The 27,509-nt window shown below is 45.7% G+C and overlaps 1 protein-coding gene across 5 annotated transcripts in view; it reads right to left on the bottom strand.

The window, feature by feature from the left end:
- The window catches only part of PPP6R2 (protein phosphatase 6 regulatory subunit 2), a 399,948-nt gene that overhangs the window by 69,302 nt on the left and 303,137 nt on the right, over window positions 1-27,509 (bottom strand). For all 5 annotated transcript variants that reach the window (XM_029615590.1, XM_029615589.1, XM_029615591.1 and 2 more), the window contains exons 20-21: window positions 17,807-17,972; window positions 212-300 (exon numbers count right to left, since the gene is read on the bottom strand). In XM_029615590.1, the coding sequence (XP_029471450.1) occupies window positions 212-300; window positions 17,807-17,972 (255 nt within the window). The remainder of the gene's footprint in view (window positions 1-211; window positions 301-17,806; window positions 17,973-27,509) is intronic.

Here is a 27,509-nt window from a genome sequence, read left to right as displayed (position 1 = left end):
AAATTAAAAAAAAAAAAACCAACAAATGCAAATGAACTGCTCAAAGACAGCTTGGATTTGGCAGTAGATCTGCAAGTTTCATAGCTCAGAGCTCCCTCCAATAGACTGGATTGCAGTCAGCCTTTAGGTATTCCCAGGCACCAGGAAAACAGGATCTCAGAGTCCTCAGGAAGCACAGATGAGAGGAACCAGAAATGTTTTTTCAACTTACAGCTCTTTTCATGACTTTGTTTGGGAGGTCCCTCAGAGTCGCAGCTTTCTGTATCCACAGGGGAACTGCATCTGGGACCAGACTCTGAGCTGTAAGAAAAAAAAGACGAAAACAGTATTTTCAGAAATAAAAACAAAATAAATCCACCTGAATGAGCGCATCTACACGTTAACATACTGTTGAACAGTTTTAAGGAAGCTGAGGCACTTTATTTCTGCGGTAATGGAGGTCAGTATTCATACTGAAGTTAATACATGCTTATATTTCTGGTTTCCCTGACTATAAGTAACTATATAAAAGTTAAAGCATGAGTAATGCTGGATTCTCATTAGTATCTACATTAAGGTTAACAAATGCATACACCATTGGATAGTTCACTGATATCTGTCATAGGTACATATAGATGAATTCCCCCTTTTCTACTCATGTTAATATGTACAGTATTGCATTCCCCATTAGTATTAGTATTAAGGCTAACTAGTATAAGCCCCGTCAAAAAAATCCAAACAATCCCTCCCCCACCAATGAAATTCACGGAAATAATGTGTGTATGAATTATTTTTTTTTTTAATTTTTACATATTTCTAATCCAGCCCTACCCTCCCATAATATTCATCCACACCAAACCTAAGAATATGCCAATCACTACCCACCCACATTTGGTGCTAATATTTGGCCCTTGACATCAAAACTCCATCAGCTTTTATTTTGATTCATTAGCTCTCAAAGTTTGCGAGATGTACAGTATTGCTCAATCCAGATAAAACACTGTGCATGCTAGAGGGTGAGGAGGCGGAGAAGGTAAATTAATCAGAAAATGAAAACTTTTGTAACATGCTCAGGTCAGGCATTTTCATTTGATCCCTAATTTGCAGCTTAACATTTTATAGTTGAAAAGCCTTTGCAGTTAAGACTTGTGTGTGCATTATCTATATATAGAGAGATAATTTCTTAACCTCTTTTTCCTTTCTGTTAATAGTCAGGACTAAAGGACACACTTTATTGGGGAGTGTTAAGAAGCAATTCTGGTCCTTGAGTGCTGCAAGCCGGTCAGGTTTTCAAGATATCCACACTGAATATTCATGAGATGTCTTTGCATGCACTGCCTCTACTGCATGAAAGCGCATCTCATACACATTCAATGTGGATATCCTGAAAAGCCTTCCAGCTTGCAGCACTTGAGGGCCAGAGATGCCATCCTCTGTAATAGATCAACCACAGGAAGTAAAGGAACTCTTTGAGTCTCTCCTTCTGTACATCATTATCCTTCCCACCAGTTTGAGTACTTTTGCAGCTCAATCAGATCTGAAAAGCATCTCAAATATAATTTACTTTGAGAAGCCTTAACTAAAATCTACTTAAATTAGGAGTGTACCTCACATTCTGAGCAGAATACTAGCTTGAAAGGGTTAGTACTGTCTGCTGTAGGAATTAACAGAAGGGAAATAAAAGGCAAGAAAATTCCTATTCTTTTACACACAATAGTCAGTAGCAGAACCTTATAGGGTGGGAATGTCGGCAACCTGGAAGAACCCTCCCTCTCACTGGCTGCATCTTCTAATGCCCATTTCTCCAGTTTAAAGTCTTTTGTGAAGGTATGATTAGACCTCCATCATAGCTGCCTTCCAGCTCTCTTCTAGTGATGAGTATTCCTTTTATGCATACAACACAAGACACTGTTTTAGTAGAATTGATATTAGGCATGAATCTAAGTTGCCTGTCCAGGTAAGTGCTTTCTTGAAAAAGGATGAATCATCTTGAACCATACTGTTCAAAAACTGTCCAGTTTCTCAATTCAAAGAATTTCTCACCAAGACACCCTTGCTCAGAAAGAATCTGTGCTGGAAAATTACCTAGATGATCCTACCTCTGACTAGGATACAACCTGGGGTCGTCCCACCGCAGGAGCACTAGAAAATTTCTGGGATTGGATGGAAACCAAGATGCTGTGCAAAGCCTCTCTCTTTTCTGGCAACATTAAAACAAGCAAAGGATGGAAGGAAAGTTGGCCCACACAGTTTAACTGAAGAAGGTGGGACATGGGCATTCCCATCGCCCAGAGTGATAATTAGGACCTTACGAAGAACTAGGCATTATCTGGCCTGCTTTACACGGCCCTAAGAACATTGGTATTCTGCCAAAATAATCAACTGCGTCATTAAAATTAAGACTATATAACTTGCCTACTCATAATGGATACTGCTGGATTTACAATTGGTATCTATATTAAAGGTTAATGCTAGCAAAAAAATATATATATATATTCTGTAGCCTACAGTGATGACACTGAGCATCCATTTATCAGAGGTGATTTTGGGTCAATAGTTACAAAGATCTTCATCTACTCTGTTTGGCATGTCTCTGGAGTTTAGTTCTGAACATTAGCTATGGCTTCAGAAACCAATCAAAAATGTGACTCTGGTTTTCATTGTAAGGCACTGTGAGATAAAGCCTTAGTCTTACTTTTCCAGGTAAACAAAAATTAGTTCTTTCTAAAAGGTCTTCTCAAAGGACTGCTTTTAAAGATTAAGTTTCACATATTTCTGCACACTAAGCCACCCATAGAACTAGTACTTAGCAATACAGACAGTTAATACTGGAGATTAATAAATCCACCTCTAGTTTGGTATTATGGTTGTTTCCTACCCAAACAGGAAGATGACAAGTTCTAAAAAAGCAGGTCTCCTGAAGGGTTGGCAAATGGGCAAGTAAAGAAAGTAGAATTACTTAGCTGTAACATGTGTTCTCTGAGGACAGCAGGATGTTAGTCTTCACGCTTGGGTGAAATCATCAGATGGAACCCTGATGTGGAAAACTTATGCCAAAGTTTCTAGAACTTTGATTTGGCACATTGAACATGCCCAGCATGCCCTAAACCATACGTCCATGCAGAATCCCTCACCAGTCTTATAACACAGAATTATATATAAATGAAAATATAGGAGAAACCCAACTCTACGGGGTGGCGGGTGGGATTCGTGAAGACTAAGTTCCTGCTATCCTTGGAGAACACATGCTAAAGTTAAGCAACTCTGTTTTCTCTGAGAACAAGCAGGATGGTAGTCCTCACACAAGGGTGAATCCCTAATTACAGGCTGCTCCCCAACATGAAAAGGGACCAACAGACACCCACTCAAGTGCTCTCGGGCACATCAACAATGGTGCTGTTAAGAACAAGAGACGGAGACAGCCTGACCCCAACAATGGGCCCTAGGTGTGAGAGAGTTGGGTTCTACACCTCAAACAGCTTCTAAAAGACAGACTAACCAAACCTACTGTTGTGTTGGCCATCCCTACCCAAACAATAGTGGAATGTGAAAATATGGACTGGTTAAGATGGAAGTCCGTCACCATCTTAGGCAGGAATTTAGGGCACAAGATCACACTGTCATGATAAAACAGTGTAAAGTGGCTAAGTCATTAAGGCTTGGAGCTTGCTGACCACCACCAAAAATGACCTTCCAGGTCAGGTACTTCAGGTGACAGGTGTGCAGCAGCTCAAAAGGAACTTTCATCAGCTGAGCTAATACCACACTGAGGTCCCAAGACACAGAGAAGGCCTTAGGGAAGGCTTCAATTTAAGCAGGCCCTGCATGAGTCATACAACTATAGGCTTTATAAGAGATGGGCATACCATCTACACCATGGTGATATGTGCCAATTACACTGAGATGAACTCTAACGGAGTTGGTTTTTAAGTCAGCTTCCGACAGATATAGAAGGTAATCTAGCAGTTTTTGTTTGACAAAGGAGAATAGAGTTAGGGCCTTCTGCTCACACCACATGGAAAACCTCCTCTACTTCAGCCCATAGGACTTTTTAGTGGAAGGCTTTCTAGAAGCCACTCAGGACCCAAGACACATCCTCCGAGAGATTAAGAGGTTGCAGAATTAACCTCTTAACATCTTGGCTGTGAGCGACAGTGCCTGGAGATTGAGATGTCGCAACCTGCCCCGATCTTGCGTGATGAGATCTGGGAAAGATCCAGACTGACTGGTTTCCGGATGGACAACTCCCATAGGAGTGGAAACCAGACCTGTCTCAGCCAATAAAGGGCTATAAGGATCATAGTCCCCTTGTCCTTGTGAAGCTTCAAGAGAGTCTTCGCCATTAAGGGAATAGGAGGATACACATACAGAAGACTCTTACTCCACTGAAGGACAAGTGCATCCAAGGCTGGCTTGCTGTCTGACCTGTAGAGGGAGCAGAATAGAGACACCTTCCTGCTGCAAGGGGATGCAAACAAATCCACATCCGAGCTCCCCCAGAGACGGAATATCTGATTCGCCACCCCCTGGTCCATGGACCATTCGTGGGATCTGAAGGCATGTCTATCCACTGCCATGTTCTCTATCCCAACCAGGTACAAGTCCCTGAACACCATCCCATGGGACAGAGCCCATGACCAAATCTGGGCCGCTTACTGACACAGGAAGTACAAACCCGTACTTCCCTGCTTGTTGACATACCACATCACTACCTGGTTGTCTGTTTGGATCAGGACAACTTTGTTGGACAGCCGATCTCTGAAAGTCCATAGCACGTACCTGATCACCTGAAGCTCCAGGAAGTTGATTTGACATCTTTCCTGAGCAGACCAGAGATCCTGGGTGCTGAGCCCATTTACATGAGTTCTCCAGCGCAGGGTGGAAGCATCCGTGATTAGGACAATTTGGGTAGGAGGACTTTGAAAAGAGATCCCTGTTCCAGATTTGAAAGTACCCATCACCAGGATGAGTCCCAGAAGGACAGGGTGACTTGGATACAATCCTGGAGGTTCTGCATGGTCTGGCACCACTGCAACCTCAGGATCCATTAGGCTCTGCACAGGTGTAATCGTGCCAAGGGAATGACACGAATGGTTGTGGCCATATGGCCCACCAACCTGAACATGTTCCAGGCTGACACCTGCTGGCTCTGCTGAATCTCTGTCACAAAGCAATGGCCTTTTGACAAGGCAGGAAGGCCTTGGCCTGAGCAGAGTGTAGCAATGAAGTCCAATTGAGGTGATTAGCTGAGATGGGACTTCAGGTAATTGATGACAAACCTTAGCAACTCCAACACCCAGATTGTCAAGCGCATGAATCTGATGGTCCCTTGATATGTGCCTGATCAGAAAACCAACATGGAGGACGGTGACTGCCCCAGAATCCTCTGCTCTCTTAGCCTATGTGACCTCAAAGTGAATTGCTGAGAATGACTTGCAGAACTCAGTGGACAGGCACAGTCAAGCTGGCTCCAAGATGATGCATATTCATAAGGTCATACAAAGAAGAAACCAATGGCTGGAGCTTCAGGCACTATTCTCAGGAGTATCTATAAACACAGCCAAAGATGTGTTAATTACCTTGACCAGTAAGATTTTAACAGAACAAAGGACTATCTCGAGAGTCATGGTAAATGGGCCCCACCTCCTGGGAAAACTAATCAGGGCAGTTCAGAGATCGTCACATCATGCTGTTGACATGACAACCTATGTAAATGATTCATTGGGCAGTCACGCAAATCTCTAGAATCTTCTACCCTTGTTCAATATTGAATGTTATCTATATTGGAAGAATCACTTCCTGTATACGATGAGATGCTGGTAGTCAGTTTGTCAGAGGCATGGCATCAGATTCTCCCAAGAATACTTATACTGAATAATAAAAAATTATGTTTTCTACCAAAAATCTAAGTGTTGTTGTCTCCCTGGCCATAAGCATCATAAAAAATGGCGTGGCGCTTAACATTATGGCATCCCAGATGGGACCTGATAGCTGAGGCTATCTATTGGACAGTCTTATGTCTGGCTCTGCGGGACAGGATCAGACCTAACACTAGTACTCTGACTTTAATTGGCTTTTGTCCGAAGTTTTGCTTATTGCATGGTAATTCCTAGGAACAGAGGTTTCAGATTTCTGGATGACTGGTTATTGAAAAAGTAGTACCCGGAAGACAACAGAAGTGAGTGCCCCCCATGGGATGACAGATCTGTAAGTATCCCTATATAATTAATTTGCAAATTTAATTAATTTAATTTTCTAGTTAAGTAAGTGAAAGAGTTTTTCGCCAATTATAAATAACAGTGTACTATTTCTTTTGATCTACTTTGGGGACGCCCATTTGTAGACTATTATACTTAATGAACATAAGAACATAAGAAAATGCCATACTGGGTCAGACCAAGGGTCCATCAAGCCCAGCATCCTGTTTCCAACAGTGGCCAATCCAGGCCATAAGAACCTGGCAAGTACCCAAAAACTAAGTCTATTCCATGTAACCATTGCTAATGGCAGTGGCTATTCTCTAAGTGAACTTAATAGCAGGTAATGGACTTCTCCTCCAAGAACTTATCCAATCCTTTTTTAAACACAGCTATACTAACTGCACGAACCACATTCTCTGGCAACAAATTCCAGAGTTTAATTGTGCGTTGAGTAAAAAAGAACTTTCTCCGATTAGTTTTAAATGTGCCCCATGCTAACTTCATGGAGTGCCCCCTAGTCTTTCTACTATCCGAAAGAGTAAATAACCGATTCACATCTACCCGTTCTAGACCTCTCATGATTTTAAACATCTCTATCATATCCCCCCCCCCTCAGTCGTCTCTTCTCCAAGCTGAAAAGTCCTAACCTCTTTAGTCTTTCCTCATAGGGGAGTTGTTCCATTCCCCTTATCATTTTGGTAGCCCTTCTCTGTACCTTCTCCATCGCAATTATATCTTTTTTGAGATGCGGCGACCAGAATTGTACACAGTATTCAAGGTGCGGTCTCACCATGGAGCGATACAGAGGCATTATGACATTTTCCGTTTTATTCATCATTCCTTTTCTAATAATTCCCAACATTCTGTTTGCTTTTTTGACTGCCGCAGCACACTGCACCAACGATTTCAATGTGTTATCCACTATGACACCTAGACCTCTTTCTTGGGTTGTAGCACCTAATATGGAACCCAACATTGTGTAATTATAGCATGGGTTATTTTTCCCTATATGCATCACCTTGCACTTATCCACATTAAATTTCATCTGCCATTTGGATGCCCAATTTTCCAGTCTCACAAGGTCTTCCTGCAATTTATCACAATCTGCTTGTGATTTAACTACTCTGAACAATTTTGTGTCATCTGCAAATTTGATTATCTCACTTGTCGTATTTCTTTCCAGATCATTTATAAATATATTGAACAGTAAGGGTCCCAATACAGATCCCTGAGGCACTCCACTGTCCACTCCCTTCCACTGAGAAAATTGCCCATTTAATCCTACTCTCTGTTTCCTGTCTTTTAGCCAGTTTGCAATCCACGAAAGGACATCGCCACCTATCCCATGACTTTTTACTTTTCCTAGAAGCCTCTCATGAGGAACTTTGTCAAACGCCTTCTGAAAATCCAAGTATACTATATCTACCGGTTCACCTTTATCCACATGTTTATTAACTCCTTCAAAAAAGTGAAGCAGATTTGTGAGGCAAGACTTGCCCTGGGTAAAGCCATGCTGACTTTGTTCCATTAAACCATGTCTTTCTATATGTTCTGTGATTTTGATGTTTAGAACACTTTCCACTATTTTTCCTGACACTGAAGTCAGGCTAACCGGTCTGTAGTTTCCCGGATCGCCCCTGGAGCCCTTTTTAAATATTGGGGTTACATTTGCTATCCTCCAGTCTTCAGGTACAATGGATGATTTTAATGATAAGTTACAAATTTTTACTAATAGGTCTGAAATTTTATTTTTTAGTTCCTTCAGAACTCTGGGGTGTATACCATCCGGTCCAGGTGATTTACTACTCTTCAGTTTGTCAATCAGGCCTACCACATCTTCTAGGTTCACCGTGATTTGATTCAGTCCATCTGAATCATTACCCATCATTACCCATGAAAACCTTCTCCGTTACTTATTAAGAGTGATTTTGAATTATTTGTCTGTATATTTGTTAATAAATGTGTACTGGAAAAAAATATACAAGGAGGTTTAAAAACAGCACCAGTTCACCGGTGGTTGTAAGCCCTTGCCCTGCTTGCGAGGCTGAGAGATTATTAGAGGAACATAAAAAATGGAAAGTTTTTGGGAAAGTATAGTTTGCAATCCGGTTTTTTATTTATGTCTGAATATGCCATGGTGTTACACATTGCAGTGATTGGGGTCTGACTTATAACTGTTATGGAAGTTTCAGAATATGAAAGGGCACTGGGAGCTGGAGAGTTAACTGTGTTGGCAGGTAAAGAAAGGAAGGTATGTAAAGCTCCAGGCAGCAGGGACACAGTGGGGGAAGAACTGGTTTACCTGACTTGTTTTTGTTTGAAAGGTATAAACAGATTAATGAGGAATTTAAGTAAGCGAATTTAATTTAATTTAGTAGATTCTTTCAGAAAGTTTGGTTTCGTCAGCTTTCTCTGGCTGGCTAACATTGAATTTGGGTAGAAGCTAATAATATATTGGGTTTGCAAGCAATAAACTTAGAAGATTTTAGGGCAGACATAGGAGATATATTGCATTCTTACATTTAGTTTTTTGTGGTAACAGGGAGTCATCTAGTAGATAATAGGAAAGCTCATGGAAACCAACCCTCTTGTTAAATTGGTTTAAGTATGTAAAAGGACAATTGTTAGATAAACATTTACAAGTCTTTGATTTATGGTATAGGTAAAGGGATTCTGTTCTTGATGACACTGAATGGAGTAAGATGCCCCCACCCTATGCTCCTGCTATGGCTGCTCTGAATTCCTATTTTTTCAGGTGACCTTAGTATGCCCGATTATATCCAGCTTTGCTGCATGCTTGTAGTCAGGTCACTATCCATTACACACTGCCCCGACTGAATTAGGTCCAGTTGATCCAAATGATGTTGCTCCAGGTTATAAACCATTGCAGTTAGACCCTCTGCCTTTAATTCCAACATCTGTTACTGCAGCTTCAGGAGAAGGAACTCCCAAACTACCTAACAGGCCGATACAGTAAGGACGTGTAAGAAAGAGTGCGGCAGTGCCGGGTGCACCCTTGTTTGCCGCGCGCACAATTTGGGTCACATACTGCCCAATACAGTATTCAAATGAGACGCAAATGCAAGCGGCGTCCAAAGCGCGTCCATGAAGCGGTAGGCATGCGCAATCCATTTTACTGTATAGAGCGGTATACAGCGCCTATACAGTATCCTGGGTGCGCTGGTACCTATCATTTCAAATGCCTTTCCCTCAAATACCACCCTCCCATGTGAATGTGCTGTAATTTACCCCACTACGTGCTGTAAGTTACCATTCTTGATCTAATATCCTCAAATTTTTCATCAACATGGTATACTTTCAAACTTATGTACTTATCTCTGTATACTTCTGAACTTTTTATGTAATTTTCTCCCCTCTTATGCAGTAACCTTGCCCTTACCCCCCAGCTTTTTTTGTTAACCCACACCCAAGATTCTTCTTTAAACCCCCTAACCCCTCCCTCTTCTACCACTTGAAAATCACCTTTCTGATTTAACCTCCACTGTATATATTGTACATAGAAATTCACCGTTCCCAATTTTCCTACTCTTTACATAGTTAACCTTTTACCTAGCTAATTTCTTTAACTTTATCATGTAGTTTTTCTGTTCTTTGTAAAGGCTATGCCTGTGTGACAGATTCCCTGTCCGAGTTTCAAGTTATATGTAAATCGATACGATGTGCAAACGGATGTCGGTATATAAAAAATGTTAAATAAATAAATAAATAAATAAATAAATAAATAAATAAATAAAATAAATGTCATTTGAAATGTCATTCCACCAGGAAAGTGGATGGTTCTCCTACAGACCCGCTGCCTTGAGCGCCCGGCTGGACGTCCAAGCCGGAAGTCCGAGGTTGCAGCTTGGACGTCCAGCCTGGGCGCTCAAGGCAGGGGGAAGGCCCAAGAACATCTGTCCGCACTGAAGCAAGTACCACACACTAGTTACTCACCAAAACACTCTTTCTTCATGTGCAGCACCAGCTCCTTCTCCAGTTCCAGGGACTGACCGCACAGGCTGGAGCGTGGACTGGCCTGCGGCGGGCCGGCGCAGTCAGCTTCAGGGTTGCCCGGGGCCCCATAGCTCGAGTCCGAGTAGCTGGAGCGAGGGCAGATGTGCCGCTGGTCGAAGCCCATGCTGATGCCGCTGTACCGGTTGCTGCTGGGCTTGCTGCCGCTGTCGTAGCCGGTCAGGGTGCGACATGCGTTCATGCACCTTCCCGCTACCTCGAGCGCCTGCCTGGATGTCCAAGTCGGGCGCTCAAGGCAGCGGGAAGGTGCATGAATGCATGCCGTGACCTCGGACGTCCAGCCGGGCGCTCAGGTCACGGCGTGCGTTCATGCACCTTCCCACTGCTTGAGCGCCCGCCTGGACATCCAAGTCGGGGGCTCGAGGCAGCGGGAAGGTGCATGAACGCACGCCGTGATCTGAGCACCCGGCTGGACGTCCGTGGTCATGGCGTAGGGTGTGTAGGGATAGGGCCTGATACAGGAGCTCATGCCCACTGCAAGTCAGCGACGACAAGGAGCCCAGATCCACGAAAAGGCCAGAGGAGCCCCCGGAAACGGTGTCTGTTCTTCCCTACGGAACCGAAGTACTCTGACGTTAAGCGCGGTGGTGCCAGGTTGGATTACTTTTTTCCCCCTTGTGCGAGAAACATTTTTTTCTGTGGATTGGGTTGGTTTGGGACTGGGTGGACTAGCAGTCCTTTTTGTTGCTGGCATGTGGTGCTTTTTTTTTTCTTTGCTGCGGGCAACTCAGCCAGCAGTTAGTGATGACTCTTCGGCCGGAGCCAGCGGTGGCATAAACTGCAGCGCGACAGAACGGATTCAGATTCAGAGAACTGCTGCTGGGCTTCAGCCGGCGCTCAAGGCAGCGGGAAGCTGACTGAACACCACACTAACGCCAAGGTCAGGGTAGGCGGTAAATTTGCAGGTTAAAGACGCGGTAAAATAGCAGGTTAAAAAGGCGATAATCTGGGCGCACGGTACTGTATCGGAGGGAATAGCTAATCCAATCATTAACATATCATATACATGCGGCGGGCGGAAAGAGATACGCGTCGATTTCAGTAGGCGGTAAGGATGCGTAAAACCGGATACTGAATCGCGGGTTAGACATACGGGTCCAAAATGTGCGTACAAAGCGGATTAAAAACAGGGTAACCGCGGCCGCGCTTTATTGTATCGGCCTGCTAGTTAGTCTGAACTCTGGTTACTCCATTGCCAGCAGAAACCCGATCAGACCCAGATGGGTCCTGCCCCCACAGATCCCCCACATCTGAAGCGTCCGCGGTAGTAGTTAGTGCCGAGACTCCTGGGACCCACCAGACTCTCGTAGCCCCAGCAACTCAAGAGGGTCCTGGCCCTCTTTGCCGGTATTCAGCGCACCGAAGCCCCCTAGGCTTTCCTAGCCTCATAAGCTTTATATAACAAGAAAAAAAATTCAGATGAGAAGGAAGAAAAATCTGAATCCTCCCGGGAATCATCCTCGCCTGTTGCATGATTCCCCTCAGCCTCCTGACCTCCCCCAGAAGCCCTAACCACAGGGGAGAGAAATCCTCCTCCCCGGCTCGCGAGGTAGCTGAGAATGTGGAAAAAATGGCCACTGTTCCCTTGCTCAGTGGGAAGGAATAGTCCACCGGCTGCTCCGCTGAAGAGAGACTCCCAGGCCCATGGTGCCTGGCCGAAGCACCTTTCATCTTCCCCGAGGTGTCTTCTCCTCCAGAAAGACACCGGCAGCATCAGCCCTTGTGGGAGAGACACATGCGCATCTCCACAAACAGAACAGCACAACCTGCACGGCATGGAAAACGTGGCGCTGAGCCACGGCAAAGCAAAAACAACTCCAGAAGTAAAAAGTAGAGCCATCCAGTTGCCTGCAATGAAAGAATGTGGGCAAGCTTGCCATCCCACAGCAACCCCTTCTCTTTCTTTAGTCTTTAAAAAAAAGGAAAAAGAAAAGACTAAACACAAAGCTTTAAACAAAAACTTTAAACAGGGAATCAAAGACAATTAGCACTTTCCTTGACAGTAGACCAGCAGCAGGCTCTGTTCCTCCTTCAGGGTGAGGCAACTGGAACCTAGAGCTTTCCACCCTGTCCGGCAACGAAAGACCGAGCAACCAAGGGTCCACAACCCCCTGCTCGTCCACCTCACAAACCAGAAGGGATGGCCCCACCAGGACCTAACAACCCCCTGGGAAGCAAGCAAAACTGGTGTTTGAGGTTTTTTTCCTTTTTCAATCTCAGACTGCAGGATTTTTACCTCCACCATCTGCTGGAGACAAAGAAATACTGAGGGACTACATGTGGCACCTCGTGTTAAGTGTCAGTAAAACTTGCCGTGTCTCCATCTGCTTTCTTAAAACTAGTATCTTCTTCATCAAGGGTCCAAAGTGATTCCTCCTCAAATCTGCAGGCAGTAAGATTCTCCTAATATATATCATCCTTTGATGTACTTTCATTGGGTTTGGACCCCTGCACCTTCACTCATGTCTTGACTGCTTCAAAGTAGACAACTATTTGAAATGAAAAAAGTCCTCATTCCTGGCTCTAGACTAACATCGCAACAGCTAAGGACTGCTTTGCTAGAGGTAGGAAAATTGGTTCTTACCTGCTAATTTTCATTCTTGTAGAACCACTGATTAGTCCAGGACAGCTGGGTTTTGCCTCCCCTCCAGCAGATGGAGTCAGACAAGATTTTGCGGACTCTGTCCTATACTCCTAAGGTGCCACCTAGAGTCTGTCAGTATTACACTGAACCCAAGCAGAAAAATATATAAACCATAACTGCAACCATAATAACTTCATCCCCCCCGAAGAGCAGAGGAGATGAAAAACCTGAACTCAATGAAGTAATGAAACATGCCCAAAAACTCTTACCCTGAAAAAGGGGGCATTCAGTAAACTTGCAGAAATTTTGAACAGGAACTGGCCTCTCCATTCTCTCCCTGGGTGGGCGTCTGGACTGATCCGAGGTACTACACGAACGAAAATTAGCAGGTAAGAATCAATTTTCCTTTCCCTGTATGTACACAGATCAGTCCAGGACAGCTGGGATGTACCAAAGCTTTCTTAACCAGAGTGGGACTGAGAGAGTCCCACTCGGAGTACACTGGCTCCAAAAGAACTGGGCTCTGGGGCCCGGATATCCAGCTGATAATGTCTGGCAAAGGTATGCGGAGATTTCCAGGTAGCCGCCCTACAAATTTCTTGTGGCGATACTTGCTGATATTCAGCCCAAGAGGCCACCTGACACCGAGCAGAATGAGCCTTGAGACCAGACGGAATCGGACAACCCTGCACCAGGTGAGCAGAAACTATAGCCTCCTTCAACCAGCACGCGATCATGGCCCTGGAAGCCTTCTGCCCCTTTTTGGGCTCACTCCACAGGACGAAGAGATGATCCGAGAGATGGAAACTGCTCGTCACCTCCAAGTAATGCAACAACACTCTCTTCACGTCCAACCTCCGCAGGTCCCTGGCCTCAGCCGTCGAGGAATCTAGACCCGCAAAGGAAGGGAGCTCAACGGACTGGTTCAAATGAAAGAAGGATACAACCTTCGGAAGAAAGCCATCTCTTCTCCAAGCTGAACAGCCCTAACCTTCAGCCTTTCCTCATAGTGAGCTGTTCCATCCCCTTTATCATTTTGGTCGCCCTTCTCTATACTTTCTCCATCGCAACTACATCTTTTTTGAGATGCGGCGACCAGAATTGTACACAGTATTCAAGGTACCATCTCACCATGGAGTGCTACAGAGGCATTATGACATTTTCTGTTTTGTTAACCATTCCCTTCCTAATAACAACAACAACATTGTTTGCTTTTTTGACTGCTGCAGCACACTGAGTCGACAATTTCAAAGTATTATCCACTATGATGCCTAGATCTTTTTCTTGGGTGAAAGCTCTTAATATGGATCCTAACATTGTGTAAAGCAAGGGTTATTTTTCCCTATCTGCAACATCTTGCACTTTTCCACATTAAATTTCATCTGCCATTTGGATGCCCAATCTTCCAGTCTCGCAAGGTCCTCCTGCAATGTGTCACAATCCGCTTGTGATTTAACTACTCTGAATAATTTTGTATCATCTGCAAATTTGATAACCTCACTCGTCACATTCCTTTCCAGATCATTTATAAATATATTGAAAAACACCGGTCCAAGTACAGATCCATGAGGCACTGTTTACCCTTTTCCATTGAGAAAATTGACCATTTAATCCTATTCTCTGTTTCCTGTCTTTTAACTGGTTTGTAATTCACGAGAGGACATCGCCTCCTATCCCATGACTTTTTAGTTTTCTTAGAAGCCTCTCATGAGGGACTTTGGCAAATGCCTTCTGAAAATCCAAACACAGTAACGTTTACCAGTTCAACTTTATCCACGTTTATTAATTCCGTCAAAAAAAAAAAAAAAAGAAGATTTGTGAGGCAAGTCTTCCCTTGGGTAAATCCATGTTGACTGTGTTCCATTAAACCATGTCTTTCTATATGCTCTGTGATTTTGATCTTTAGAATAATTTTCACTATTTTTCCCAGCACTGAAGTCAGGTTCACTGGTCTATAGTTTCCCAGATCGCCTCTGGAGTCCTTTTTAAATATTGATGTTACACTGGCCACCCTCCAGTCTTCAGCGGTACCATGGATCATTTTTGAGTTCCTTCAGAACCCTAGGATGCATACCATCCAGTCCAGGTGATTTGCTACTCTTTAATTTGTCAACCTGGCCTACTACATCTTCCAGGTTCACAGTGATTTGGTTCAGTTCATCTGACCCATCACCCTTGAAAACCATCTCCGGAACTGGTATCTCCCCAACATCCTTATTAGTAAACACAGAAGCAAAGAATTCATTTAGTCTTTCTGCAATGGCCTTATCTTCCCAAAGACCCCCTTTAACCCCTCGGTCATCGAACAGTCCAACTGACTTCCCTCAAAGGTTTCTTGCTTCGGATATATTTTTAAAGTTTTTATTATGAGTTTTTGTGTCTACGGCCAACTTCATTTCAAATTCTCTCTTTGCCTGCCTTATCAATGTTTTACACTTAACTTGACAATGCTTGTACTTTTTCCTATTTTCTTCAGATGAATCCTTCTTCCAATTTTTGAAGGATTTTTTTTGGATAAAATAGCCTCTTTCACCTCACCATTTAACCATGCCGGTAATTGTTTTGCCTTCCTTCCACCTTTCTTAATGTGTAGAATACATCTGGACTGCGCGTTTAGGATTGTATTTTTAAACAATGCCCATGCTTGTTGAACACTTTTAACCTTTGCAGCTGCACCTTTCAGTTTTTTTTCTAACTATTGTCCTTATTTTATCAAAGTTTCCCTTTTGAAAATTTAGTATTAGAGATGTAGCTTTATTGTCCCCCTTCAGGTTATTAGTTTAAATTTGATCATGTTATGATCACTATTGCTAAGTGGCCCTTCAACCATTACCTCTCTCACCAAATCCTGCATTCCACTAAGAATTAAATCTAAAATTGCTCCATGAAGCAGTCGCTTATTACATCCAGGAACTTTATGTCTCTAGCATGTCCTGATGTTACATTTACCCCGTCAATATTGGGGTAATTGAAATCTAAAACAGAACGTGTAAGGATAAAACTTAAAGTTCCACCAAATTTCAAGTGTATAAATCCAAAGTTTATTCTCACAATCAGTAATGAATGGCAACTCCACATATATCTCAGTAAATTTGTATCAGTCCCCCGACACGGTCCCGTGTTTCGCTGGTGGCTGCATCGGGAGGGACCACAGTAACAATAGAATCTGCAATATATAAATACATACAACCTCGGTGAAACTAACATATATATGGCTACAACTACATCGTAATCATACTATATATACATACCTTTTAAATGAAACATGGAGCGCAATCGCCCTCACCCTGTCAACCTATTTAAAGAAGCGGACTTGGCGCCAAAACAGATGCCATCGCGAGAGCTTTGAATCTAGCCCCGCCTCCACCATTTAGCCAAAAAGGTGCCATTCGATGTCTTTATTGAGACCACTAGGATGAATGGTATTGAGCGTAAAGATCCACCTTTGCTCTCTTTTACCCAACAATTCAGCATAATCTCCTCCCCTCATAGAGGGGGGGACGATCTCCAAAACTAGAAAAGTGAGATCAGAAATAGTATGACCCGAGTGAGTCCAATGGGAAACTAATGGTTCATCAATTCTCAAGAGTCTAATGTTAGAACAGTGTATATATAGTATGATTACGATGTAGTTGTAGCCATATATATGTTAGTTTCACCGAGGTTGTATGTATTTATATATTGCAGATTCTATTGTTACTGTGGTCCCTCCAGATGCAGCCACCAGCAAAACACGGGACCGTGTCGGGGGACTGATACAAATTTACTGAGATATATGTGGAGTTGCCATTCATTACTGATTGTGAGAATAAACTTTGGATTTATACACTTGAAATATGGTGGAACTTTAAGTTTTATCCTTGCACGTTCTGTTTTGGGTTACTTGCTTAGGTGCAAGGTTTGCTTCTTTTGTCTCATTTGGGTAATTGAAATCTCCCATTATTACTGAACTGCCAAATTGGTTAGCTTCCCTAATTTCTCTTAGCATTTCATTATCTGTCCATCTATTTTGTCCAGGTGGACAGTAGTATATGCCTATCACTATACTCTTACCCAACACAAATGGGATTTCTACCCATATAGATTCTACTGAGCATTTAGTCTCTTGTATGATCTTTATCCTATTGGACTCTATACCCTCCCGGACATAAAGTGCCACACCCCCACCAAGTTGATCCTCCCTATCACTGCGATATAATTTGTACCCCGATATAGCACTTTCCCATTGGTTCTCCTCCTTCCATAACTGACATCCTCTGTGATGTCAATTATGTCAATATCATTTACTGCTATAAACTCTATCTCTCCCATCTTACTTCTTAGATTTCTGGCATTGGCATGTTTGTATTAACAACCTGCTTTTCAGTTGATAGGGATAATTTGGAAATCTTTAGCTCAGGTGATTTTTTACATATAGGCACATGGACTACGTTTGCTTTTATTGGAACCTCTCTGTTGGGATGCCCTAACCCTCCTGTTTTATTAGTATCCTTCAAGAATACATTCCTCCTAACTATGCACTGCTGAGTGACTGTCTGCTTTCCCCCTTGTTCTAGTTTAAAAGCTGCTCTCTCTCCTTTTTAAAAGTTAGTGCCAGCAGCTTGGTTCCACTTTGGTTAAGGTAGAGCCCAGTATTTGTAGATAGAGTGGGTAATAAATGGTTTTCAATAAAATAAAAAATAAAGGAACAGATTATGAGTGGCCTTGATGAGTCTGACGAACTTTAGAGTCTGAAAACTTGAAAGGTCCTTCCGATGATACAAGTAACAGGCCATATGAACCATCAGACTCTTGCCACTGAAGAAAATTTAATACCAAAATGTGTGGGGGGGGGGAGGGTTTGGGGGGGGGGTTTAAGATAGAGGATGACTTATGCCATTGTGTAATGAAGACGTGTTTCTGCACCACAAGATTATAAAGGCATGCAGAAGCAGGACTGGGAGATATATTTATATACCAGGACCTTTATCGTACAAGGAATTTAGAAGCCACGTCATCTGACTTCATTTACCAACAAAATGGTTGGAAGTCCGTAAATTTGGCCCATCCTTTCTCTTCTGGTGTGGACATCTCTGGAGCTGCTGAGTCCCACACACTGGAACCAACATCCATGGCTACGCAGGGAGCTGGCGGCTTTGAATTCACTGTTTCATCAAACACAGCTGTCCAGCCAGAGCCTGGAGAGAGAAAAAGATCAGTTTTGGTGATTACAGGTGATAATGCAGGGCAGTGCTACACTAGAGAGGGGGAGATTCAGGATAGCACTATAATCAGAGGTGGACATGCAGGACAATGCTATAAATAAAAAAAGGGAGCTGCAGGGCAGTGCTATATCGTGAATGGATTCTTTCTAGAATTTTTTCACCTTCTCAAATGTATGTTCCCCAGCCACTATACTCAGAAAATGTACAACAGTATTGCCTACCCTCTATACTCTTTATCCCTTCTTGTCCATGGAGGTACATACGTTTTACGTTGAGACTACTTCAGCACCAGCACAAAATGTACTATATCCCTTACCTGCTCCCATCCCAGAACAAACCTACCCTCTACAATCTTAGGGGGTAATTTTCAAAAGATTTACACGCTTAAAACTGGGTTTTACATCTGTAATGAAGAAAATACTTACCTGATAATTTTGTTTTCCTTAGTGTAGACAGATGGACACAGGACCAATGGGTTATGCTCCCCTACCAGCAGATGGAGACAGAATCAGATTTCAAAGCTGATGTCACCCTACATACACACCTGCAGTGACCTCAGTCCTTCAGTATTCTCTTCAAAAGCCACTGTGGACATGTTAATGAAAAAAACTTGATTGAAAACATGATTAAAAATGGATAACCATAACTGTACTCAAACAAACACTGAACTCCGGTAAGAATATAGATGCCCTGATCTAGGGCCTGGATGACAACTTACCTAGAATCTCTTGGAATTTATATCCAGTCCATGGGCAAATCCTTGGCACTGTTCTTGGGCAGCCATGGGCGGGATGCTGAGTTTATCTGTCTACACTAAGGAAAATGAAATTATCAGGTAAGTAATTTCTCCATTTCCTAGCGTATAGCCAGATGGACTCAGAACCAATGGGATGTACAAATCTACTCCCGATTGGGGCGGGAAGCTGCCTGAGGTCCGGTTAACACCGCCCTTGCAAAGGCTGCGACCTCTCGGGCCTGTATGTCCAGGCGATAGAACGTGGAGAAGGTGTGCAAGGAGGAACACGTCATCGCTCGGCAGAAATTGATGGGAGACAGCAGTCTAGCTTCCGCCCAAGAGACCGCCTGAGCCCTTGTGGAATAAGCTTTAACCTGATAAAGTAATGGCTTTCCTGCTTCCACATAAGCTCCTGTGACCACCTCCTTAACCCTGTGAGCTATGGTAGCCCGCGAAGCTGGTTCGCCCTGCTTTCTTCCACTGTGAAGGACAAACAGGTGGTCAGTCTTTCAAAGGTGGATTCTTCTGCATCCTTGAGCTTATCGAAGGCTGACAACAAAATGGACAGATTCAAATGAAACTCCAAGAAGGACAAGGAGCAAGAAGGGCAAGAAGGATGGAATGGTACGAAGCTATAATGCTCCTGGAGTCATCCAGAGGAATGGTTCCCAACACGACAATACCTGCAGCTCAGAGATGCGACATGCTGAACATGGGAGAAGTCCATTTTCTGCTATTAATTAAATTGACTTAGAAAATAGCCACTGCTGTTACTAGAAACAGTAACATGGAATAGACTTAGTTTTTGGGTACTTGCCAGGTTCTTATGGCCTGGATTGGCCACTGTTGAAAGCAGGATGCTGGGCTTGATGGACCCTTGGTCTGACCCAGTATGGCATGTTCTTATGTTCTTAATTAGCCACCAGGAACACCGTTTTCAAGGTTGATAAATGCAAGGAAAGACTGCGCAGCAGCCGGAGGGCCCTGCCAAAAATTCCAATTCTAGATTAAGACTCCACAAGGGAAGTGGCCACCATAGGGGTGGCTGGAGGTGCTTCACCCCTTTCAGAAAATGGGCAATGTCTGGATAAGTTGACAGGAGAGAGCCGCTACCTGGACCTTCAAGGAGTTAAGGGTCAAAACCTTTATTCAAGTTGTCCTGCAAAAATTCCAGAATTAGTGGGATTTTCACTGCCCGAGGTAGGACATCACGTTCCCCGCACCAGACTTCAAATACTCTCCAGACTCGCACATACACTAGGGACATAGAGAACTTCTGAACGCAGAGGAAGGTGGCAATTACTGCCATAGAATATCCTCATTTCATCAGGCAAGCCCTCTCAAGGGCCAGGCCATAAGACAGAAAGAGTCAGATTCTCGTGAATGACCGGTCCCTGCAGTAGCAGGCCCTTGTGTGGTAGGAGGCACAGTGTGGCTCCACAAGGAGCCTCCGCATGTCCACGTACCACAGACGCCTAGGCCAATCTGGAGCTACTAGTAGGACTAATTCCCTGTGATGTACGATTCTGCAAATGACCCTGCCTAGCAAGGGCCACGGAGGGAAGGCTTATAGCAACTCTTCTTCCGGCCAGGTCAGAATGAAAGCATTGATCCCTAGAGACTGCTGATCTCTTCTGCAACTGAAGAATCAGGGAACCTTTGCAATGTGAGATGTGGCTAGCAGGTCGATGGATGGGAGACTCCAGAGATCTATCAGCTGGAAGGCTTTGGCCAACAATGCCCACTCTCCTGGATCTAGACTCTCCCTGCTTAGAAAGTCTGCTCTGACGTTGTCTTTTCCTGCGATGTGGGAGGCTTAGATCATCTGTAGATGTTTTTCTGCCCATTCCATAAGGAGATATATCTCCTGTCACACTTTCTGGCTCTTGATTCCACCCTTGCGGTTGATGTAGGCTATGGTTGTTGAGTTTTCTGACATTACAGAGTCTGTGGCTGAATTGTAGACATGCCAATCTGACTGCCAAGGTTTCCTTTTCCTCGGTCCAACATCCCTGGGCCATCATTTCCTGACAGTGAGAGCCCCGGAGGCTCGTGTCTGTTGTGATGACCAGCCAAGTTTGGGGAGTACAGGGGTACAACCCTTGCTCAGATGAGCTTCCTGTAGCCACCACTGAAGCTGAGAGCATACTCCCATTGGTAAGTGGAGGCGAATCGAATAGTTTTGAGATTGAGGGTTCAAATGTGACAGTAATGAGCATTGGAGTGGTCACATATGTGCCCTCGTCCACAGCACTACTTTCAGGGTTGCTACCATCAAACCAAGAATTTGAAAATAGCTCCACACCGTCGGGTGTATCGTACTCATCAACTGAAGCACTTGGGACATTAACTTCTTTATCTGCATGGTCGGAAGGAAGACCTTGCCCTGCTTGGTGTCGAAATGGACTCTGAGATATTCCATGGACTAGGAGGGCTTGAGACTGCTTTTGTCTAGGTTTATGACCCAGTCGAGTTCCTTAAGCAAGGTGGTCATCTTGTTGGTCACCCAGAGACTATCTTCCATAGACTTGGCCCGGATTAGCCAATCGTCCACGTACTGGCGTACGAGAATTCACTCTTTTCTCAATGCTGCTGCTATAATCACCTTAATCTTGGAAAATGTTCTGGAGATGGTGGCTAGGCCAAAGGGCAATGCCCGGAACTGTGTTCAATTACCGAAGGGCTGCCATACTCCGGGAGTTCAAAGGATCATTATCTGTGTTCTTCACGCACACAGAGAGTTCAATTCCGGAGTCTATGCTCTGGGGCAAAAGGCCAGCCCCTCTGTAATAACTCACAACCTCTTGTCTTAATGAATAATCTTTATTAGTAAAAATGCAAGAAATGAATATATAATTAATCTTTCATGGAAGCGTAGTGCATCTAACAGCGAAGTACTACCTAGCCTGTTCTGCTCTCTCACTTCCCCCCTAATACAAGATACATTATATATACATGTATGGCTGACAGCTTTTTTTTCCTTTTTTTTTTCCCTCTTTTGTTTTGGGATGGCTCCCTTATTTTGAGTGGAGAATTACTGAATCTTTACCTAAACTAATGATGTCAAAATACCGTTATCTTGGTACACTCCCTCCATTCCATGGTAGCTAGGCCTTGAGCTGGAGACAGTTCTCTATACAAACTGCTTCTGTCCAAGGTCTGTTTTGCCTGCTCATAAAGGCAAAATATATTCTTTTCTCTTGTGCAAAACTGTTCCATTAATTTCATTATTTAATTATTTAATCCAGATTATTATCATTCCCCTCTTGAAGAATTAATGCTACTAATTCTTCACTCCGGATGGCCCATACCTGGCATTACCTATCCAAGGGGCTAACCAAGTCTTATACAAAGAAATCAAGATAGTGGAAACCAAAAGAATGAGATTGTGTTTCCTTATGGGAGTAAACATAGCATTGTTTTAAATTTGCATTACCCTCTTTTAGGCTGTTAAACATGGCTCTCATATTCTCTTACGTTGCTGGTACATTTCCCTCACGCGTCTCTCAGACATCACACATTCTGTTCAGGCCTTTTTGTTCCAGTTACTTGTTAACATGAGGTAGCTTTCTCCTAAAGCAGCCATTAACAAATAACCCACATCTTCAACTGATAATGGTGACCCAGTACTGCAAAGCGTAGGAAACTGTGATCTTGATGGACTGGAATATGAGGGAGGGCCTCGGATAAGTCCAGGGAGATTAAGAATTATCCCAATTGTATGGCCATTATCACGGAGTGTTGGGTTTTCACGTGGAAATTATTCACTTGATTTCGGTTAACACGCTTGAGGTCCAGGATGGGAGCGAAAGGAACCTTCCTTCTTGGGTACGATGAAATAGATGGAATAAGGTCTCGTGTTTTCCTGGGGAGCAGGAACTGGGATTATAGCCCTCATCCTGAGGAGCCTTAAAAAAGTAGTCTCCACTGCTTGCTTCTTGTGCTGGGAGTGGCAAGGAGACGTCATATGTCCCAAGAAGTGCTGTGAAATTACAATGCATATCCTTCTCTTATGATCTCCAGTACCATTTGTCCGAAGTGATCTCAACCCACCGCTGATAGAAAAGGGACAGTCAACCCCCTATTTCCTTATTCTAGGGGTGGGTAGGCAAAATTTCATTGGAGGGTTCAGGATGAACCTGAACCCAAGCCTGCCCCTCTCTTGGGCTGTTGACTATGAAAGGACTGAGACCTCCAAAATGGCCGAGACCTCTGAAATGTCGTGTTTCTGTAGGGGCGAAAGCGTCTGGAGCCCCTGGATCGACCTCTCATAGGCGAGAGGTGCTGTAACTGCTTTCTCTTATCTTCTGGTAGCTGGGGAACTCGAGATTTGCCTCATTTATGGCCAGCTTTTCCAATTCGCTTCCAAAAAGGAGTGATCCTTTAAAGGGCATCTTTGTAAGATTTGCCTTAGAAGTTACACCTGCTGACCAATTCCACAGCCATAGCTGTCTTCTGGCTGCCACCACTGTGGCCACTCCTCTTGCTTGACAGAATACAGGTAAAGCCTGGCACACGGGCTGTGCATGCGCCTTGCCAAGTCCCACCTAGGCTGTCACCACCGCGCTCAGCTTCCTGCACCCGCTGCCTTTCAGCTACTTAAGTAGCAAAGTCCACTCTGGAAACTGGCTACCAGACCAAGGCACACCTCTGATGGATCTTGGAAATCACCTCAGGAATTTTCAACTGGGAGAAGGACCTTTAGTTATCACCGCAGGAGAATGGGGCTCAATTTTTTCTCCAATTTAAAAAGAAAATTATTATTTACCTGCTAATTTTCGTTCCTGTAGTACCATGGATCAGTCCAGACAGTGGGTTATGTCCCCAATCCAGCAGATGGAGTCAGCACAAGCTTTGAGGGGGCGTATCCATATATACTACTACCCCCTCTGCAGGAGTTCAGTATCGAGTATATCAAAGCCCGAGTAGAAACCCCCGAAGGATCAAGTTTGTGGAAACAGATAATGAAAACAATTGTAACCGCAACAAGTAACTGCAAACATCCTACCAACTTGTAGGGAGCTGTGAAAAACAGCGAAAAGAAACAACTGTGAAGACACAGAACACTGCGAGCAAGAAGCAGCGCAGAGCTGAGCAGGATCAAGAACCCAAACGCGGTGGGCGTCTGGACTGATCCATGGTACTACAGGAACGAAAATTAGCAGGTAAATAATAATTTTCTTTTCCCTGTACGTACCTGGATCAGTCCAGACAGTGGGATGTACCCAAGCTTCCCTAAATCGGGTGGGGTCCTGCGAGGCCTGCTCGGAGAACCTGCTCGCCAAAGTGTCCAGAGACCGAAGAGGCGAGGTGCAGACGATAGTGCCTCGAGAACGTGTGTAACGATTTCCAGGTGGCTGCCCTACAAATTTCCTGCGAGGATACCGAGCGAACCTCCGCCCAGGAAGCCGCCTGAGAACGTGTAGAATCAATGCGCTACGATTCCGGGTGGGGGAGTCCGACCCGCCCCAATGTAAGAAGCAGCAATGCCGGCCTTCAGCCATCTGGCAATGGTAGTCTTCGAGGCCTGAGACCCCTTCTTAGGACCGGCCCAGAGTACAAAGAGATGGTCAGAGGTTCGGAACTCATTTGTAGCCTCCAGATAGAGGCGCAGAGTGCGCTTGACATTCAAGAGACGGAGAGACTTCGGCTCTGAGGAAGAGAAGGACAGCAACTCCACCGTCTGGTTCACATGGAATGCAGAAACCACCTTCGGAAGGAAGGAGGGAATGGTGCGAAGCGAAACTCCAGAGTCGGAGAAACGGAGATAGGGCTCTCTACACAACAGAGCCTGCATCTCCGAGATGCGTCGAGCGGAACAGATGGTCACAAGAAATACAGTCTTGAGAGTGAGATCCTTTATCGTTGCGCTGCGCAGCGGCTCGAACGGTGGTCCCGACAGGGAGCAAAGCACAAGGTTAAGACTCCAGGAGGGACAAGGGTCCCGTAACGGAGGACGCATATGCTTGACACCCTTGAGAAAACGAGCAATGTCAGGATGCTGTAGAAGAGAGCCCCCATCGCTCAACAGCGAACCAAGGGCGGCCACCTGAACCCGTAGTGAATTATAGGTGAGCCCTTTTTCCACCCCCGCCTGTAGAAACTGAAGGATCCGAGGTACAGAAGCCTTAGCGGGTCTCGTGGCCTGGCTGGTACACCACAGCTCGAACACCTTCCAGACTCGAACATAGGCCGATGTCTTTCGTGCCCGCAATAGCGTGGATACTACCGCCTCCAGGTAGCCCCGACGCCGGAGGCGGCGCCTCTCAAAAGCCAGGCTGCAAGACAGAAGAATTCTGCCTGCTCGAAAAATACCAGGCCCTGATGTAGGAGCTGGGGGAGGTGCCCCAGCCTGATTGGCCTGTCGATCACCAGCTGTAGCAGGTCCGCAAACCAGGGTCGCCTGGGCCATTCTGGGGTGACGAAAACCACGGTCCCCTGATGGCTTTCTATTCTGCGGAGCATCCTGCCCACCAGGGGCCATGGTGGAAAAGAAAGATATGGCGGCCACGGGAGGACCAGGGCATCCACTCCCTCCGCGCTCTCTCCGGCGACTGAAGAAGCGTGGAGCCTTGGCGTTGAGAGCGGACGCCATCAGATCCAAGTGGGGGGCCCCCCACCGATGGACGAGAAGTTGCATTGCTTTGTCGGAGAGAGACCACTCTCCGGGTCCAGCAGTTGACGACTGAGGAAGTCCGCCTGGACGTTGTCCACACCGGCGACGTGCGAGGCCGCTAGCCGGACGAGATGACGCTCCGCCCATTGCATCAGCAGCGCCGCCTCGAGCGCGACCTGCGGGCTGCGCGTGCCTCCTTGTCGGTTGATGTAGACCACGGTGGTAGCGTTGTCCGATAGGATTCTGACTTCTCGGTTCCGAAGAAGCGGGAGGAAATGTCGCAGAGCTAGCCGGACCGCTCTGGTTTCCAGACGGTTGATTGACCACTTCGCCTCCACCGTGGACCACGTCCCCTGCGTGGCGCTTCGATCGCAGACTGCACCCCAGCCTGCTAGACTGGCATAGGTGGTCACCACCACCCAATTTGGCAGATCGAGGGACATGCCACGGGCCAGGTTCGGCGGATCCAACCACCAGCCCAGACTGTCCCTGGCATTCTGTGGGAGCGGGAGAATCATCTGATAGTCCTGCAATACTGGTTTCCAACGGGAGAAGAGCGCCCACTGTAAGGTCCTGAGGTGCGCGAAAGCCCAAGGTACAAGGTCGATGGTGGACCCCATCACTCCCAGGAGTTGCAGGTAGTCCCAGAGGTGGGCTCTGGTAACGCAGAGAACCGTCGTGTGTGATCCCGCAAGGATTGAGCTTTGTCCTGGCGCAGAAAAACTTTGCCCAGTAGGGTGTCGAAGGTCGCCCCCAAAAAAAACCCAAGCGTTGCGAGGGCATGAGGGAGCTCTTGGAGAAGTTCACTACCCATCCCAGGGAATGTAGAAACCGTACTACTCGAGTCACCGCTGAGCGTCCATGATCGAATGACTTCGCCCGGAGGAGCCAATCGTCCAGATAAGGATGAACCAGGATGCCCTCCTTCCGGAGAGCTGCCGCCACAACTACCATGATCTTGGTGAAAGTGTGCAGCGCCGGCGCCAATCCAAACGCGAGAGCCGTGAACTGAAAATGCTGGTCCAGAATTTTGAAACGAAGGAAACTGTGGTGGTCCGGGCGGATGGGAATGTGCAGGTAGGCCTCCGTTAAGTCCAGGGAGGCGAGGAACTCCCCCCGATGCACCGCCGCAATCACTGACCGGAGCGTTTCCATGCGGAACCGAACGACTCGAAGGGATTTGTTGACTTCCTTGAGGACTAGGATAGGCCGGAAGGAACCGTCCTTCTTTGGTACGACGAAATAGATGGAATAGTGGCCCGAGCCCACCTCTCCAAAGGGCACGGGCGCAATAGCGCCTATCTCCCGGAGTCTGTCCAGAGTCAGCTGCACCGCTCCTCTCTTGAGGTCCGAGCCACAGGGGGAAAAGATGAACCTTCCCTGCGGGGGGCGGACAAATTCCAATGCGTAGCCGTGTTTTATGGTATCCAGGACCCACTGGTCCGAGGTGATCCATGCCCACTCCGCTTAGAAATACGTTAGTCGGTCCCCAATCCTGGGGACAGGGGAGTGGGCGAGACTGGCATCATTGTGAAGACTTGGTATAGGGGTTCCCGGTTCCGGGAGTAGTGCGTGCGGGCCGATGCCCGCGGAAGGCGCGCAACCAGGGCTGAGACCTGGGGGCGGATGGCCGGGAGCCCGTCTGTCTGTAGCCCCTGTAGCGCCGTTGCGCTCTGGCTCTGGTCCGAGAAGAAGAAAACGCTCTGGATGGTCGAAACCTATCTTCCGGCAGCCGATGAACAGCGTTCTCCCCCAGGGACTTGATGATCTGGTCCAAATCCTCCCCGAAGAGGAACTTGCCCCTGAAGGGAAGAGAGCCCAGACTGGACTTAGAGGACGTATCAGACGCCCAATTGCGTAGCCACAGTAGTCGTCATGCTGCCACTACCGAAACCATGGATCTTGTGAGGACCCGAAAAAGGTCGTACGAGGCGTCCGCCCCATACGCCACTGCGGCTTCTAGCCGATCTGCCTGGGCAGCCTCATCGGACGGCAGGTTCTGAGACGTGAGGAGTTGTTGCAACCCAAAGGAGACTAGCCCGCTGGGCAAGCGAACTGCACATCACCGCCCGCATACCCAGAGCGGAGACCTCGAAAACCCGCTTAAGGAAACTTCCAACTTACGATCCTGTGTGTCCCGCAACGCCGCACCTCCCGT

The sequence above is a fragment of the Rhinatrema bivittatum genome, chromosome 9 (genome assembly GCF_901001135.1).
Source record: "Rhinatrema bivittatum chromosome 9, aRhiBiv1.1, whole genome shotgun sequence".
Taxonomy (NCBI): domain Eukaryota; kingdom Metazoa; phylum Chordata; class Amphibia; order Gymnophiona; family Rhinatrematidae; genus Rhinatrema; species Rhinatrema bivittatum.
Note: the sequence above shows the minus strand (reverse complement) of the source record. Positions and strands in the feature narration are given on the sequence as shown.